The sequence below is a fragment of the Podospora bellae-mahoneyi genome, assembly GCF_035222275.1.
Source record: "Podospora bellae-mahoneyi strain CBS 112042 chromosome 1 map unlocalized CBS112042p_1, whole genome shotgun sequence".
NCBI classification, from domain to species: domain Eukaryota; kingdom Fungi; phylum Ascomycota; class Sordariomycetes; order Sordariales; family Podosporaceae; genus Podospora; species Podospora bellae-mahoneyi.
In genome coordinates, this window is record NW_026946359.1 from 7,001,793 (window position 1) to 7,020,083 (window position 18,291).

General features: G+C 54.6%; 4 protein-coding genes across 4 annotated transcripts; 1 reads left to right on the forward strand and 3 right to left on the reverse strand.

The window, feature by feature from the left end:
* Positions 1-2,264: 2,264 nt before the first annotated feature.
* On the reverse strand, positions 2,265-9,737 carry QC761_120630 (uncharacterized protein). The gene is made up of 3 exons (XM_062875348.1): positions 8,319-9,737; positions 3,087-8,262; positions 2,265-3,022 (listed from the first exon to the last, which is right to left on the reverse strand). Exons 1-3 carry the CDS (start codon positions 8,772-8,774, stop codon positions 2,895-2,897), a joined length of 5,760 nt encoding a protein of 1,919 aa, XP_062738598.1. The 5' UTR covers positions 8,775-9,737; the 3' UTR covers positions 2,265-2,894.
* Positions 9,738-10,283: 546 nt separating this feature from the next.
* On the reverse strand, positions 10,284-10,757 carry QC761_120640 (uncharacterized protein; the record flags this gene model as incomplete). The annotated part of the gene is made up of 2 exons (XM_062875349.1): positions 10,284-10,319; positions 10,401-10,757. 2 exons carry the CDS (start codon positions 10,755-10,757, stop codon positions 10,311-10,313), a joined length of 366 nt encoding a protein of 121 aa, XP_062738599.1. The 3' UTR covers positions 10,284-10,310.
* Positions 10,758-11,129: 372 nt separating this feature from the next.
* REV3 (DNA polymerase zeta) lies at positions 11,130-16,796 on the reverse strand (the record flags this gene model as incomplete). Its single annotated transcript, XM_062875350.1, has 2 exons — positions 16,151-16,796; positions 11,130-16,093 (listed from the first exon to the last, which is right to left on the reverse strand). The coding sequence occupies exons 1-2, from the start codon at positions 16,383-16,385 to the stop codon at positions 11,130-11,132; spliced, it is 5,199 nt and encodes a 1,732-aa protein (XP_062738600.1). The 5' UTR covers positions 16,386-16,796.
* Positions 16,797-17,008: 212 nt separating this feature from the next.
* Positions 17,009-18,280, forward strand: SLU7 (mRNA splicing protein; the record flags this gene model as incomplete). The annotated part of the gene is made up of 1 exon (XM_062875351.1): positions 17,009-18,280. One exon carries the CDS (start codon positions 17,009-17,011, stop codon positions 18,278-18,280), a length of 1,272 nt encoding a protein of 423 aa, XP_062738601.1.
* Between the last annotated feature and the right edge of the window lie 11 nt (positions 18,281-18,291).

Sequence of the window (18,291 nt, forward strand, 5' to 3'; positions counted from 1 at the left end):
ACCGGTCGACGCATGTCAACGCATTTAATGCACGAGAAGTGGCATTTCTCTTGACCGGTCGAGGCAATGTCACCCACCTGCATGGACCGGTCAAGAAAAAGGGCTGAGGGGGAAAGAGCTTGACATTTGGAGGGTGGTGTATGAGCTCTCATTGGAGTTGGGTACCGTTCCCGGGGCGAGCATGTTGCAGGTCAATTTGCCCCCGTTTGGAGGAAGGCAACAGTGAGTTTGCGCAGCTTGCTTCGATATCAAGTGTTATTCAGCGCGGGTTGCCGCTCAGGCGAACCACGGAGACTATACGGTGCATGTTGGTTTGTATGTCAAGATATAGAGGCGTATACATTCCCTCTGTCTCGCAGTAGGTATGATGACAGATAGGCATTATGTCTATCCAGCCCACGGGCGATCTTGGTTCAGTCTTTATGACATCCAAGTTACCTCTTCTCCACTCTTTCGTCAAGTTCCTCTGCCTTACACAAACACTTTTATATTCCTACTCATGCAGTTATTTCCCAACCGTCATAGAAGTCTCTCCCTGTCGTCTTGCCAGCCAAGTACCTAGGTAGAGACCACACCCACATCTTGACCGGTCAATATATAAACCAGCCTTATTTCTTGACCGGTCCATGCAATACCACCCTCCCTGATCCACATTAATCCATGCCAAAAATACAAACAAGAGTCTGTTCACTCTATCATTCTACCCCCAGACAGCCCTACAGCTTCACCGGTCGAGATATACATTCGCAATGTACATGCCCAAAAGCACCCAGTCCAATCACAGCTGCAGAGAATTGCAGTCGTGTCTCCACCCAAGAGCCCTACATGTTGACCGGTCGATGCAATGTCACCACCCTGGATGCACACCTAGTACAGCCAAGAGGAAGAGTCTCCTGTGGTAGAATAAGGCGTGAAGATGGCCGAGATGTCGGCAGGCAGGTAACCCCCCCCCCTTCTCCGGTACGTTTTTCAGGACAATCAAAACTGAAACCCATCTATCCGTCCTTGACCTGAGCATGCAAGGCAACCACTAAGGCACGCACCAGGAGACTCTCGCCAAGTTCTTCCCCATTCTCTCAGAGACAACAAAAGATCCATCTTCCTCACTTTGCCTATTCGGAAGAGCCCAAACCATCTCTAACGTCGTTCATGCTACAAGCTTCAGCTCATTCTCACGGTGCGGAGCAAGAACAGACTTTGCAAGACACAACCGGGTGCCAACCTCATCTCGCCTCCCGGCGGCCGGCAGCATAACTGCAACCTCGATCGGATGCCACACCTACAGAGGACTCCCCCAAAAAGCAAGAAAAACCAAGACGGATACTTTTTTGCCGCCTGCCGCCTGTCGGCCGTGTCAATGTGTGTCAATGTGTCTCAATGTGTGTCAACCCATCAAACACGTCCCCATGATCAACCTATCAAATAGCCAGAGCTTCAACACAATGTCGAGAGGGCGAATAGTGGAGCTCGTCACACCGGCCTTGGGGCCACCCGAGGTACCCATCTTTCCAAAAGTTACCCATAAGAAAGCAGCCAATACCGAGGGGGGTTGTGTGAAATATGGGTCAAGCCGAGAGTAAGTACACAAGGTCGCCAGTTGGGCCGTGTGGTGGGAATATATATATCACCACCGGCGCAACAAAAAGCTCGGGGGTTTGTCTGACCAACCACTCTTTTGCTTTTCTCGAGGACATGAAAAAAAAAGAAAGATGTGTGTGTGTGTGTGTGTACCCTACTCCAACATGATGTTTCTAAGGCGGTGTCGGAAGCAAAGCCGTGCAACATTTGAGGTCTGTTTCTATCTTAACTGGTGCGGAAAAAGAGAAATAGGTTAGCTTTCAAGATCATGTGTAGGTGCGTCGTCTGTGTACAACAAGCACCATTTCATTTCCATCGTATGTATATATATATGTATATATATTAAAATAAAATAAATAAAAATCATTTCACTCGTTTCAAAATACCTAATAAGAAACATACTTTCAAGAGAAAGAGAACCAACAACCCACCTCCCCCCCTTCCCCATGAGAGATAGATATCTGACAAACAAACTGACAGAAAAAGCCACATCCCCATGACACCCACCTTATGAACCCCCGCGTCCACCCCAGCCCCAACCCACGACACCTTACCACACCAACAACTCTCCCAACCTCTCAACTCTTTTTATTTTTTTCTTCTTATTTTTACTTTTTTTTTACTTTTTTTTTCTTCTCCTTCTTTCTCCGCTTTCTCCGCTTTCTCCGCTTTCTCCGCTTTCTCCGCTTTCTCCCGCCATGTTGACGCCTCCCGTGATTTCCCACCCAGGACCAAGAAAAAAAAAAAAAAAAAAAGACCCAATATCCCGAGAGTTTGTTGAGAGCTTTGTTGTTCCAGATTTTATAGATGAGGTGTGATCGAGTCGGGTAGGCGCAGCTTGGAGACTCTTCGGTGGTAGGTTGTTGGTTGACGCCGTTGCTAGCGTTAAAGGTGACGACGGCGGCGACGGCGGCGACGGAAGTGGTAGTAATACAAGGGAAAAGAAGAAAAATGCCGGTTGATGAAAACAAAAAGACTTTGACGAGAAAATTGTGTGGAAAATAATCATCAACGTCATCAAAGGCGAAAATTTCCCAAGTAGTTTATGGCCCCAAGTCTGTATTCGTTACACAACACGCAAGATGCTTTCTTTCTCCCCCCAATGCATTCAGACAACAGAAATGGTTTACTTTGTAGCGATCGACAAGAAGAGTAGGGTTAATGAAATTTTGAGTACCCATGAAAAGAAATCCCGTCATGGCTTATTATTTCCAAGGAAAAGGAGACTCAGTTGTGAGTGTGTATAGTTTGCTTGTATGGTTTTTTTTTTCTTTTTTTCTTTTTTTTGTTTTTTTTTTTTTGACGGCAGTCTGATTTTATGCCCGAGACCTGACGGTCCCGACCGGTGTTGGGGTTGAAGAAGGGCCCGTGTGCGAGTGAAAGCCTTGCCGCGAGTTACGGCCACGCTTTGAACTGCTGGTCAAGGTGCCCACATCATGTTTACCTGGTCAACTGTCAGCCCGACATGTCAAAGACATACCAAATCGAAATTCAACTCATCGACTTACCATCACAACACGCCCGAACATTCTCCAACCGATCCGCTTCGCGATCTTGTTGCTCGATGATCTGTCTGAGATCCTCCGCACTATCCTGCACTTCACTAGATTCATACATGCTCTGTGCGGTATCGCGCCCCGAAACACTTCTGCTCCTCAAGCTGCCAAATGTCCCGCCCAAGACCTTGCTGTCTTTCCAGTATCCGCTGATGCGGCTCAGCGTTCCAGATGACCGCGCCGCTTGCGGTGGTTGCTGCTGCTGCTGCTGCTGCTGAGAAATCTTGGAGCGAGACGGGGTGAGAGTGGGAACATTGAGGTAGTGGTCCATGGTTGGCGACTCCCGTACTGTTCGGGAATTGTACGAGGACAGAGAAGGAGCACCGCGAGTGCCATGGGGCATCCGCTTGCCATAGCTTGGGTTGAATTCGTCAACATCGGCACTTGTAATGTGGCCAGCCATCTCTTCGGCATCCGACTGGCCATCGTTCGACGTCCTAAGGAGAAGGTAAGACAGGGCGTTGAACCATGTCTCATGTCGTTGACCAGTCGTGCAGGTGAACTTGATGGTTCTGCCAGGCGACACGATGACCAAGCTCTTCCTGTGCAGCCCAGGGGGCATCGGGTTGTCATCCGCTACGACGCGTACGGCCTCAATAGGAACACTCTTGGCACGAAGCTCATGACGTCCGGCAGATGATGGGTCCCGGTCGCTCCAGTACAGAGTGCGCGTGTACGGGTGCACCCAGAAGTACCTCCGGTGACGGTTCTCAGACATCTCACCACGGCCGGCCTTGCGCGTGTATTTCCACAGGTACTCTCCAATCATCGTCTGGGTGATGGCCTGGATCATGCGAGGGTCCGTGTTGGGACCCAAGCCAGACGTGTCATAACCGCCCTCGGGGTGAATGTTGAATCGAGTGTCGACCTCGGATGCGAAGGATGAAATAGAGGACTTGCGGCTGCGGGCTGTCATTCTCGACGGCGAATGGACTTCGGGCATCTCGCGAATCGATCCATTCTTGTGAGCACGTGGTGTGGGAGTAGCACGACCACCGTTACCAGCAGCACCCGCGGGTGACAAGGGGCGTCTATGCGTGGGAGTCCGCGGGCGCATGGCAGAGGCGGGGAACAGTGGCGGTGGCATGCTGTTGATGGTTTCCTGACCGCCGCCCGAAGAATTGGTCCTCGCAGCCTCGATGGCTTCTTTGTGGTTGGCTGGCAGGGGCGGGACAATGTCCTCGGCGGAGCTCCTGATGCTAGCAGAGCTGCCTGGCCTCCTAAGAAGTACGGCATCAATAGGCTCAGTGACAGTGTCGGTAGCAGCCTTGCCCTTCGACCGCAGCGTGCTGTCGAAGCTGCCCTGGCGGGCCCGATTAATGCGAACCGTGGATGGCGTGCCCATACTGAGATGTGAGCTGGAACGTTCAAGATCGTGTGGCGGAAGAGATTGCTGGCTATTTGCCAGGAGCAACTGGTCAATGGCCTCGGATGTCAATGTTGTCTGAACGCCCTGATCGGCAGTAAGCACAGGCTGCTTCTGCGCGGGCTGCTCCTCTGACGCCTGAGCATCCTGCTCCTGGCCGTCCGTGCCACGGGGAATGATGAACGCATTTCTCTTGGGGCTGCGTCCCTCGCTTGGCTCGGTTTGCAGTGACTGGATCGCAGAAATGGTGAGCGGCGGGAGGATGGACTTGGGCTCCTCTGGCTCAACCGGGTCAATAACAACTTGGGAGCCGATGGCCGAAATAGACAAGAGAGGAGCTGGAACCTCGGGAGCCTCGAGAGGCTCCACAGCCTGCGACTGAATGGATACCAGGGACAAGGTAGGGGGAGGGACGACTGGCTCTTCGCGTGGCTCGACATCCAGAGTCTGCCGAACAGATGACAATGAGAGAACCGGCAAAGGCGTCTCGCGAGGCTCCACATCCAATGCCGCAACAGCTGACAAAGACAGCGGCGGACGGACCGCCTCAACAGGTTCGACAGCACAAGCCTGGATGCTTGACAGGGAGAGCGCCGGCGCAGGCGGCTCCTGAGGCTCAACATCCCAGGTCTTGAGCGTCGATATGGAGAGTGCAGGAAGGGGCACTTCGCGGGGCTCAACGTCCTGGGATTGAATAGGGGCAAGACCGAATGCGGGCGCAGCCGGTTCTGGCTCCTGGCGAGGCTCGACGGCCTCTGACTTGATAGACGAGAAAGAAAGAGGAGGCGAAGCGGGCGCCTCGAGCTTTGTCTCCACGCTGCGTGCTGCAACGACAGGAACAACTGCCGGGGCTGGGAGGTCGAATGGCTGCTCCACTGGCTCGACATCTTCGGCCACGATGCTGGCGAATGACAGAAGAATGGGGGATGGCGGAGCTGTTGGCTCGACCTCCTCCGCGCAGATTGTCGACATGGACAGAGGAACAGGCTCTGGCTCTGGGGCCTCGATGGGCTCGAAATCATGGTAGGCATGTACGCTCGAGATGGAGAGCGCCGCCGGTGTTGGCACCACCTCGGCAATAGGCTCCACCGCCGTCGACAAGACAGCCGAGAAGCTGAGAGGCGCAGGAACCGGCTCAGGTTCGGGAACGGGCTCAACGTCATGGAAAGCATGGACGGAAGAGAGAGAGAGAACCGCAGGGGTGGGCTCGGGCTCTGCAATTGGCTCGATTTGCTCACCGAGAACTGCCGAGAGCGATAGGGGAGCTGGAACAACCTCCGGCTCCGAAACTGGCTCGATATCCAGAGAAGCAGTGGCAGGCACGCTCAGAACTGGCGGCACAGGAGCCACGGGCTCGACGTTCTGAGACAAGACTGGTGCAAGAGTGAGCTTCGGCGGAGGCACCTCTGGCTCTCGCACTGGCTCCGTGTGCTGTGTCAAAATGGCAGACAAGCTCAGCGAAGGGGGCGTTGGAAGAAGCTCGGGCTCAATGACAGGCGCAATGTCTTCCGACTGGATGCTTGAAAGGCTCAAAGTCTGCGGTGGGACGACAACGGGAGTGGGGAACAGAGCACGCTGCCGAGGTGAGGTCGAAGGAGATGGGAATTGCGCAGGCCTGTCTTCCGCATCCGAATCATGCTGGACGCTGACATCGCTGTACGACATGACCGATGCCGGCCGGCCCTGGTTGAGTTCGCTTCCCAGCCATTGACTGGACTTTCTGGGGCCGATGACAGATTCCACAGACGTGTGAGGTCCGATGACAGACTGCATGGACCTCTTAGGTCTAACAACAGACTCCATAGATCTCTTGGGCCCAATGACAGACTCCATAGATCTCTGACGGGCAATCACAGACTCCATCGTTCTTGGACGACTCCGTTCCATGTGAATGACACTTGGTGGAGCCGAGATTGAGCTCTCCCCATCACTGAACACGCCAGACTCAACAAGGTCACGAACGTCCACTGGCTCTGTCATCATCCCACTGTCGACCATGGTCACCCTCTTGATCGGCATCCTCGGGACATCGGGAGCTGGCGAGAGATGGCCTCTAATCACGCTGGCGGGTGTGGCAGGCGTCATGGAACGGAGACTGCGGGCGGGGGTACCACCGTATGAATCTTCATCGCTGTTATCCATGTTGTTCAACTCGGCAAACAGGCTCTGCTGAGGCGTTGCCGTGATGCTACCGCGATGAACGGGGGCGCCGAGAGGGCTGCTCTGTGCGGTAGACGGATCTTCACTAAGCTGCCGTTGACGTTGGCTCATGGATCCACGGTTCATGCGCGCCCGCATCCGCTGGGCAGGGTTCGCAGATGGTGATCTCACGTCCACGTAGCCATACTCCTCGTCGCTCGAAGTTGACGCCGTGCTGTCGAACGAGTACGAGTCTTGGCTTGCGGGCAAAGGAGGAGGACGCCTTATCGACTCTGCACCCCGAGCTGGCCTCGGCCCGGATTCTGTCTCGGTTGCCGTGTCCTCGGATTCGTCCGTGGTGATGTTCTCAAGACCAGTCTCAAAGTCTTCCGTTTCGGTCGTCTCAGTGCCCCTTTCGTGGGCAGTCTCAAAAGCCTCGCTGGCCTCAGTCGCGGTGTCGAAGCCACCCTCGTGAGCCGTCTCGAAGTGATCGCTGCTCGATTCCTGGATGGTACCGATATTGAGGTTGGGTATCCGAGAGCTTGAGCCACGGAACGGATTCGTCCGAGGAGAGGGCGCTTCGGAAACATCATCCCAGTCAGGGTCTTCCACCACTTCGATTCTGCTCGGTCGGTGGCCACCCAACTGCGTGACCTTGAAGTTCGGCTTTTTGGCCTCCCTGGCATCAAGCTTGCGGTTTTTCTTGGGCGCCGGGTGAGGATCGCTTCTCAGCTTCTCGACCTCATCGCGGGCATCCTGGAGCATGCGCTTCAGCTCCAGCTTTTCGGTTTTCTCGCGATGGATGTTGGTCCTGAGAGTCTGGATGGTCCGTTGAGCATGGCCGAGAGAAGTCTTGAGAGTTTCGGTCTCGAGTCCGGAGTGGCGAGGTGTCATTTTTAGAGGCGAAGGAGGCGGTGACTGCTCGGGGCCGGTGTTTCTGTCGCTACCGGAGTTGCGATCCTCATCACTCACACCACGAGTGGATTCCCGCTCCAGCATCCTGCCCCGCTGGGCTGAGAACGCCTTGGCTAGCTCCTGATTCTGACTTGTGAGTTCTTCGACCCTCTTCTGAAGCGTCAAGCGTTCCGATTCGAAGGATACCGCACTGCGCCGGCTGGTGCCAAGCTCGATCTCGAGATTTCTGATAGCTGCCGAGTGCTTCTCCTCCTGCTTGGCCATGCTATCCTTGACCTCCTCCAGCTCTCGCTGGGTGGCGTTCTTTTCGGATTGCAAAGCAGCCAAAGCCTGCGTGAGCTTCTTCTCGCGCTCCGCAGCCTCCTTCTGCGATGCCATGAGCTCGTGGATTTGCGTCTCGAGGTTCCAGTTCTCATCCTTGTATCGGGACTCGCTCTCGTCCAGGCTTTTGATGTGTTGTTGGAAGCCTTCGGCCTCGAGTTCAAGTCTCGCCCTGTCCGCCTTGCTCTCCTTGAGCTCCTCTTCTCTCTCCGACAGAAGGGCCTGAAGATTTCGAACTTGTGCAATCAACGAGGTACTGATTTCGGCAGCGAATTCGATATCGTGGATCCGACTGGCAGGCTGATTGCGCAACTTTCGATTGGGGACACTGAACTTGGTGGGAGATGGCGCCGCCAACGTTTCGAACTTGGAGGGGCTCACAGAACGCTAGAAACAAGAATCAGTCCCGTGCTCGAGAGACGAGAACATCTGGCACAACATACCCTCCCAGCCTTGCCCTCGGCGGCATAAGGCGACCCTTGAGAATCACTGCTGGGAACCCTCTGCTTTGGAAGCAAAGCGCGCGCACTGTCCCTCGCCACCTCACTGTAATCCTTCTCGATATCCAGGAGTCTTTGGCGCAGGTCGGGATCAAGTTCGGCTTCCGATTGCAAGCGCTCCACCTCCCGAAGCTTTTCCGTGAGCTCCTTCTGCTGTTGTACAAGTGCGGTACCCAGCTTTCCAGCTTCCTCCATTCGCCGTTCGGTATCCCGCAGATGGGCCTGAATGGCGCGTTTTGTTTGCTCGGCCGAAGCGCCGGGAGCAAGGGCGAGGAGGTGGCCATCGAAGTTGGAATGCCGAAGATGTGTCGGGCCAGACGGACTTATGACGAAAGGGTCAGCAACCTCTCCGGGACCCAAAGCCTCGACGGGCTTGTCAGATGCAACCGAAGTCGCCATGATGCCCGAGAACGCCCTCGGACAGGCAGGCCCCAAAGATTCGGGGCTTTGCCTGCTCGCAGCACCGCCAAGCTGTGTATGGCAGTGGTTTGTTTTGTTGGGATGAACGAAGCAACGTCACCTATTCCTCCCTCGCTTTGTTGGACATCAATCGGATCTCGATCGGTGGCGCGTGGTGGCCAGACCCAGCTGCCGTAGTAAAACGTTAAAAAAGAGCTTTTTTTTTTATTTTATTTTGTTTTTTTTTAAAAAAAAAATAAAAAATAAAAAAAAGGTTCGGCAGCGGGTCGTGTTGAAGTGGCGTGAAATAATAGAAGCCCCGGATTCCGTAGGTCGAATTGGGCAAAGAAGACAAGTTAGAGACAATTAGTAAGGAAGTAGTGGCAGTAGTAGCTGAAATGGCGTATCGCAAATGAAGGAGAACCAGAAACCGAGAGACGGCGAAAAAGAGGGAAAGGAACACGTCGGTAGGATTGGTGGGTGGTGATGGTGGTGCAGTGGCGGCCGTGAGGTGTTTTGTTTCTGGGAGTATGTTGGAGTGTGTGGGCGGATTTACGCGACACGAGGCAGACAGTCAGACAGATAGATGGGTATGTAGCGCACACCCCCAAGGGAGGATTGTGTACAATAGTAAGTCCTAGGTCGGCCTGAGCTCTGTTGACGTTGAGGGGTCAATTTGATCGGAACGCGCGCGCACACCGAGGCTTAGCAAATCAAACAACAGCAGCTGCAGCAAAACAGGCCAACGTCGCGCAACACAATCAAGATTGGCGACGGTCGTCTGCAGAGTGGAGGATGGGCGAATTAGGAAAATGGTAATAGCAAAAAAAAGAGAAAAAAAAGAAAAAAAATATAAGGTCGGGTTGACGGCGACGACAGCGGTGGGGGCGATAGAGGGAGAGACTGGGTGAATCCAGCAGCGAGGGAGACAGGAATCTGCTGGATGTCTTCGATGCATTGGCGTGATGGACGAACAATCCAGAACTGTGGGAGCGGAGCAGATCGCCCAGATGTCTGGTGGTGTTCTTGCCTCAGGCATCTGTGCTCCGTGGCATTGCGGGCGCTTGGCACGCTTGCATTGATCTCTCCACCTGTGGAAGCAGGGCCAAGACGCCAGCAAGCGTCATCTCCCGCTGCTTTTCCAGCCTGCAGCGTCCGAGATACAATGTCAGCTCGTCTCTTGTTTTTTGGGAGTCATTGGTGTCTCAGTGCTCATTGAGCTCCAGCACCGCCCATCAAACAATTAGCTTGGTGTCAAAGGACAGCTACCAAACAGAGAGGTCCGGCTGGGACCAGAGGCCACCTCAACAATAGGTATCCTAATCCAGAGGGCAGTGAAGATGTGTGAAGCCATTCACGATGTCTATCTGACCGTGATTGCTATTTATGTAGAGATGCGCTCTCCCCATCACCAATCGCCGTGAAGATGTTCACGGTCCGAGATCTGATTCGTTCCAAGCGACAATCATATCCAGTCTAACCAGTTCCCACCCCCGGAGATGGACGGGGGGCATAATTGAAAGCTTTTGATTCAGTTTATTTTAACTGGAGTCAGCTGTCAGTCGGTACCACACAAGTTCCCCAATGCTACCACCTCATCGCTCGCTATCTTGTTGCGGAGCTCACTGCGGTATTCCGGAGCTTGGGCTGGTGATTTCTCTTCATTGTGTGCACGTGATGGCTTCCTCCAGAAAGCCAAACACGGCACCGCGCCAGGCACAAGATGCAAGGCACATGGCACCAAACGGGGGGCTGACTCGCCGGCTTGGTTTCAGCGCAACGGTGTTCCCTGCCCCGCACAAGCTTCCAATTGCGCTTTGCCCCTCCTTGGGAAATTCTGGAAAGGAATGAACAGCTCCACCGAAAACCTGCGGTGGAGCCCTTGTGGTTAGGTAATGTGCACAAATCAAAAGGGGCGTGAAACCATTCCTCACGATGCACGTGAACGCGTAAAGAGGGTCCACTGACAGCTGTACAATGCATGTGTAGGGGGCATTGTCCAGTATCAAGGAAGAAAGGGGGGTGATGATATCACGAGTGACCAATAAGTAAACAAAGTTATTCAGGAGAAACATCTGGGGCACAGGAGATGCAGCATATAAGAAGATCTCATATATTGCGTCTCACGTGACCGTCATGTTAACCTCCTGACCCCCATTTATGAGCCATGGAACTCGATGCCGATGCCACCAACCCCATCTAAAGCTATCTATCCTGCCCTTCCTATCCTGCCTGTCCTATCCTGCCCGTCATACCATGCATTCATTATATTCACCCAATGCAAACTGTTTGATGGTTTTGGAATCAAACGTTTACCGCCCATCCTGATGACCAATGCTGTCTGTGAACCTGAGATCACCAATCCAACCCTGTAGAGCCCTTAGCAACCTTCTCCCCTAGCCCCCTGATGACTCCCTCCAGCACCACTCCCTCCCCTTGCACCTTTGCCCGCTGCCTTACCCTGCTATAGAACACCGGGCAGTCCTTGCTGTCACACTTCACCTCCTGGTCCCCTCCATCCCACGACCCCAGCCCAACACAGCTCTGGCAAATCTTCACCAAGTCATTGTACCCCTTCCTCTGACTGTTCAACCTCCCCTGTAACACCACCATGGTACCCAGCTCATCCTCCTTGCACCTCTCGCAAAGTGGCATCTTCTCCTCCTCATCCACCTCCTCTGCAAAAGCAGGGGCTGGCGGTGCCGGTGCCCTCTTCACCCCGCAAGCCAAGCAGGTCCTTGAAGCAAGAAAGTGCTCCAACGTCTTCTTCGCCTTGGCACCAACATTCTCCCCGTCCGAAACCGCACGCTGTTGCTGCCCCTTCTTCACCATCTGCACCTTCGGAACCTCCTCATACCAAGCCCTCACATTTGCGCCCACCAAGTTGAATATCCTCTCCAGCGGCGGTATTAAATTTTTGCCAATATAATACTCCGCATCCAGCTCCAGCCCCTCCGTCACCCCCCTCTCCAACAGCTCCTCCGGCGCAACGCACCGATCAATCAACCTCGCGCCGGGAGCCCCGGTGACAACCACGTACGGCACCCTTTCCCCGTACTGCGGCTCAGCCCTCGCATCCTCCGACATTTTCTTGCCCGCTATCAACGCACCCGCCGGCCCGGGTCCCTTGGCGCTATAGCTCCCCAGTTTCACCTCCCTCGCGAAGCAAAAGTCCTGCACCGAGACGCTCCCCTTCATGATCTTTGAGCACTGGGTCTGGAAGTACGCCTTCACTTTGCTCAAATCCGCCGTCTCGAACAGGATCCGCAAGGCCTTCTCCTCGATCATCTGCTCGGCCGGCGTCCCGTCCCTCCGCACCGTCTCGATCCCCTTGGCGTCAAACTCTGGCGCTTCCTGGCCCGGATGCTCATATTTGTACCCTACGTACCTCTTCTTCGCGAGCAAAACGCACGGCTGGTACACCTTTTCAAACTTGAGCTTCACCGGCCTCGGGTTCACGTCCGTGATCTCCTCCGCCATCTCCCGCCCCAGGGCAAAGGCCTGCTCCCGAGTCCGGCCGGGGAGATGGACAAACAGCGAGTCTGTATCCCCATACACCACCTCTGCCTTCCACCTGTCCACGCTGTGAATGTACGCTATCGCTCTTTCCAACGTTTCCCTGCCAGTCTGGACAATACTGTCCGCTATCTCCGAACACGGCATCCGCCCGGAAAACGACGCAGAGGTGTACCCATAAGTGACGTTAGCAAGCAGCTTGAGCGCAAGCTGCCTGTTGTTCAGCAGCTGCTGGAGCGTCTTGTCGTCTTTATCTTGCTTCATCCCCGACTTGACCATGACTCTCGTCTCGAGGATTTCCGTCAGCATCTTGGCCAGCAAAGACTTGCGAATGGTGGGCTTGGTGTACATCAGCCCGTTGGGGGCGATGTTGATGTGCGGCTCGAGGAGCTTGAGCAGCCCCTCCCGGCGTTTGTACTCGGTGAACCCCATCTTGTTGGTGCCGCGCCAGTTGACGATGCGGCCGAGGCAGGTGGAGTAGCAGTAGTTGTACGCGATCATGACGCTGGGGTAGAGGGATTGAAAGTCCAGCACCAACACGGGGCTGGTGTAAAAGCTGCTCAAGGGCTCCATGACCAACGGTAGGCATTCGAGCGCGTTTTGCGCGCCGACTTGCTTTCTGCTCGGGGAAACAAGCAGGAAGTTCTCTGGCTTGGCGATGCGGAACATGATGGACTCGACCTTGAACTGGGAGCCGCGGGAGAAGACAGAGAAGAAATCCACTCCCAACAGCCTGGCCTGCTCGCTCGTTCGGGGGATCAGCTCGTTGGCCTCGAGGATCTCGATATTCATCCTTGTCCTCTTGAGATGATACCGCAGCACCTTGGCCAGATCCCTCGGCCGCCCACTTTTGTACCACTCCGTCAGGTCCTTCCACGAGAAATGCGGCATCCTCCGGTGCAGCAAGTGCCAGACCACGTTCTCCATGGTGTACTGCAGCAGGTTCAGCTCTCCCCGCATGGCCCTCCAAACATTGATCACGTGCCTCCCGGTAACGTGAATCGTAGACGTCGTGTTGAACCCCCAGCGATCAGCCTCCCTCCCTGACTTTCCAAACGAAGGTGACGAAGACTTCATCCGCGAGAACTCGTTGCAGAGATCATACCCGTACTGCCTGCCCGCCCTCTCCACCACGTACCCCCACGAGCCACCATGGACTTCATACCCGGTCAAGATGTCAGGATCGTGCATCCTCACAATCTCCACAATCTTGTTCATGAGCTCGAGCTCGCTTTCTTCCGCCACCACGTCAACCTTGCTAGGCATTTGCTTACGGATCTGTTCCGCCAGGAGACCGTCTTCCGACAAGACAATGATCCCGCTCAGTGTGCCGTTCTCGGCTTGACTTCCTCCAAAGAGGACCTGCTCGTCAGATCGCATGCACCAAAAGAGGCACTGAATCTCGTCCTCTTCTGGGTTCGGCACCAGCTTCCCGCGGGTGTTGACGTGGATCTCTAGACTCATGGTGCTCATGTATTGAGCCTCATGCTGGACACTGGTTGATTTGGCCTTCTGGGAGTATCTGAACCCCTGTCTGTTTTTTGGTGTCGCGCCGATGATCTGCGACATAAGATTCGGGTTCGCGCTCTGTGTGCCGGTCAAAGGAGAGTGTTTATCCCCCGGCTTTTTGGAAGGCGTAGACCTCTTCTTTTGCTTGCCATCCCACCACTGGCTGACCTCTTGGAAGGCAGGCGGTGGCGTGGCGATTTCCCAGGTTCGTAAAGTGCATGCCATCCGCTGTTTTTTGTATGACAGCTCCAGTCCCGCCAAATCAGGACCTTGCTCCGGTTTGATGCCATATGTTGCGGGTGACTCGCCTTTGGGATCAAAGTCGGGAAGGTAAGGAAGGGTGTCGCTTCCCAAACGGTACTCTTTGCCTGCGTACTCTCGTGGCCGCCGAGGGACATCTTCGTCTTGACTGTAGAAAGCATCTCGGTAGATGACGTCTGGTAGTCCGTAGGTCTGCATGGTGGACAACACCTCTTGGGCTGTTGGCGGTTGGCTGTGGAGAACAAACATGGTTGTTGGACCATCCCAACGGTACTTTGGCTTTCCAGACAGACTCACTGCCTTTGGGGTGACCGGAGAGTCTTCTGAGCTTGTGACGGCTGGACTCTTATCCTGCTCTGACTGAGGTCGCCTGGTGGACATGGAAAAGTCAAAGGTTACATGCTTCTTTGGTGTCTCATTGTCGCTCTGCTGTGAGCCATGTAGCTGACTGAGTCTCAGCTGAGTATGTGGGTTCTGAGGATCCTTTACCACAGGAAAGCTCAGAGCCGGGTGCTTGCCTTGCTTCTGCGGGTTTCCCTTTATAGCAGGTTTTGGCTGTGAGGATTGAGCCTGTCCTGTCACAGGTGGCCTGTCGCTGGCTTCTGTGACCGAGAATGGCTTAGCACCAAGACCAGGTTTCTCGAGGACGCCCGCATCGCTTTCCGATTGTCTGAGCCTTGGCCTCTTTGGTGGACGGCTGTCTGGCTGTGTTGATGAAGGACGTTTTTTATCTTCTCTCGGTGCTCCAGGAGGCAACCCATCCTCCATCAATACTAACCCCAGCCTTTGAGCCTCACTAAAGATACCCTTGGGTATCGGGATGTTGGGCCGCCTGCCAATACGCTTGCCGCTGACAGCAGTACCACCACCGATTTCGTTGACTGTGCGTTGCAGGTTTGCGATCTCTTCGGTTTCTTTCAAGTCTGGTGCTATTTGGGCCTTGGAACCAGCGCAGACAGTTGAATCAGCTGGCTCCGTCGCCTGGTCTCCTTTCTTGGCCTTGTTCTCTTCCGAGTCCTCCGGAAAGAGCTGCCGTGCCTCTTCACCCATTCCGAGTTCCAGAATCTTTTCCTCATCGATTTCAATGTTCCTCACAACGTCCGGATTCTCCTGTATTAATCTGTCTTCGAGACCCAAGGCACGAAGCAGGTTCTCCGGAAACATATCCTCGACGGACTGTAGAGTTGTCGGAATGGTGTCCTCCAAAGGGAGCGCCTGGACATAGTTGGAGAATGTGAGCTCTCTGTAGTCCTCATCGCCGACCTCAGCTTCAATGAGTTGCTGAAGCTGCTTGCGATACTCTGCCTCCTGGATCCAACCAGGTGGTGAAGTATGGCGTGGGTTGGCTGACATAGAGACCAGGGCCTCAGGGGGAAACGGACTGCTGCCGTCACTCGAATCTCCTGATAGCTTTTTCCTCCGCTTCGTCTCATCCTTCCACAGCCCAGCCATGCTGTGAACAAGCTTGATGTCGGCCGGTAAGGGTTGTTCTCGCTCGATGAAATCATGGTGAAGCGGCCGTTCTTTCACTTCCCGGCGATTGAGAATATCTTGCACGCATATGTCCACTTCGATCTCGCAATGGCTTGAACGAGGCAGCTCAAAGTCGTCTGTGATGAACTGTGGTGGGATTGTGTTGCTGTCCCATATTCGCGGAGCATCTTCCGGGCCGGCAGGGCCCGGAATGGGAGACCGAAACCGTACGTTGCCGACCTCGATGTAGTCGCAGCCGTACAGATTGTAGTCGGTCATAAACTGGAGGAGGAACTGAAGGTGAGCTTCATAAGGCTGGAACTTGCGGTTCATGATCGACCCCTGCTGGAGCAGGTCGGCCAGCCTGGTCATGACCAGGGGGTTGAGCATGTAGAGCTTGAGGTAGAATCGGTACCCCACATGGAAGCCGTAAAATGGAACTCCTTTGACAAGCGTGATTCGAGCAACGAAACGCGGCCGGTCCCGATCTCGATCTCTTCTATAGCTGACAGCCAGAGCTTGGTCAATGGACGCATGGAGCTTGAGGATGAATTCAGACACTACAGCTGTGTCAGATGGGCCATCTTGAGCATTTAATAAATGGCAGGCAGCCTTACCCAGCTTCTTCTCTAATGGCCCACGGTACTCAACATACAGATAAGGGAACGCGCCGTGAATATGAGCGCAGACCTTCTGCCCTGTCTCAGTCGACCCGAAAACGCGAACGACGGGAAGCTTGGGTTCCTTCGCCGCCTGAGAGGCGCGATAGTCCTTTCGTAATTGGGGATCATATCGCGTGGGCGTGGCTTGGTAATGATCGATACAGTTGAGGCGGACGCGGAACGACTCCATCTTCTCGCCGCTCGCTTCCACTGGTGAGGCCGCTGAGGTGGGCAGTGAATGCTCTGGGAGGCGCACAAGTCGAAATACCCAGGTAAGAATGGATCAAGAAGCATTTTTCGGCAAGGGCTCACGCCGATGGGGCCATGGGGGAAACTCGGGATGTCGATTCTTCCAGAGCTCGGATGCGCCCACGGGCAGCATTTCGTTCATGTTTCTTTTACCCGCCGAAGAGGCACAACGCGTTTCAACGCAGGTGTCGCGCCGCTGAGTGGAACGTCAGGTTCGCCAAAACACGTGGGGACTCCAGTGGCGGACAAAGGCTAAGTGAAAGGGTTAGGGTTGCTCGCGAGCTTCACTTCTTGCCCCCCCGGACCACGCAAGAGGGAATATTTCATGGGCAAGAAAGCTCAACGGCCGGCCATATGTCGAAGTTTTGGGTGAGTTGACGAACAAGTGATCTACCGAACAGTTTAGAAGATCCCCATCGATTTATACAGCCCGAGCTCCCCTGCCCAGGCTCGGGTCTTGGCATCGAAGCTTGGCCTCGTCGCATTTGATATTCGCGGTCTTCACGGCGGTCCTCAGCTCTCCCAAAATTTCCATCCCTCAACATCATACACCCTCACGTCAAAATGCCACCACCAAACCGCCCAGAACAACAGCCTCCCACAACCGGTGCCAACGCCGCGCCCACGGGCTCTTCAGACAACCACCACGCCGCCGGCGTCGCCCGAAAAGAAGACAACATCTACATCCCCTCCTACATCTCCAAACAACCCTTCTACGTCTCCGGCCTCGACGACCAAGATGACTCCCTCCAGCATCAGCGCCGCGCAACAGCCAAAGACCACGAAGAAGCTGCCCAGCGCGCTCTCCTCGACTCCAAAGGCCGCAAAGCTGCACCGGCGCGAACCAAGTGGGTCAAAGGCTCCTGCGAAAACTGCGGTGCCATGGGCCACAAGAAAAAAGACTGTCTCGAAAAACCACGAAAGGTTGGCGCGAAGTTTACGGGGAAGGATATCCAAGCTGATGATCGAAATCTCAAAGACGTGAAGCTCGGGTACGAAGCAAAGCGCGATGTCTGGGCTGGGTACGACCCCAAGCAGTACAAGGAGGTGCTGGACGAGTACAACATGATTGAGGAGGCGCGGAGGAAGCTGGTGGCTGAGACCTCGAATGGCGAGGATAAGAAGTCGTCAGAGGAGGAAAACGGAGGGGAGGATGCATACGAAAAGGGATTCAAGTATGCGGAAGAGTCTGACTTGGGCAAGGACCGGACGACGAAGAAGTCCATGCGCATAAGGGAGGACACGGCGAAGTACCTCCTCAATTTGGACTCTGACTCCGCGAAATACAACCCAAAAAAGCGCGCCTTGGTGGATGCCGGTGCGATAGCAGACAAGTCGGCCCAGGTCTTTGCGGAGGAGGCCTTTCTCCGCGCATCTGGCGAGGCGGCAGAGTTTGAGAAAGCTCAGAGGTATGCGTGGGAAGCGCAGGAATTGAAGGGCGATACTAGCTTGCACTTGCAGGCCAACCCAACTGCTGGTGCTTTTGCCCGAAAGAAGGAGACCGAGGAAAGGGAAGCTAAGAGGAGGAAGAAGGCGGAATTGCTCGCCAGCCAGTACGGCGAGCAACCAGCTGTACCAGAGGCTCTCAAGGCGACCATCACAGAGTCAGAGACCTTTGTGGAGTATGACGAGGCCGGTCTCGTCAAGGGAGTGCCAAGAAAGGTTGGCAGAAGCAAGTACCCCGAGGATGTCTTCATCAACAATCACACCTCTGTCTGGGGCAGTTGGTGGTCAGACTTTCGATGGGGTTATGCTTGCTGCCACTCGTTTGTCAAGAACAGCTACTGCACAGGTGATACAGGAAGACAGATCGCCAACGAGGAATGGGATAAGTAAATGTAATATCT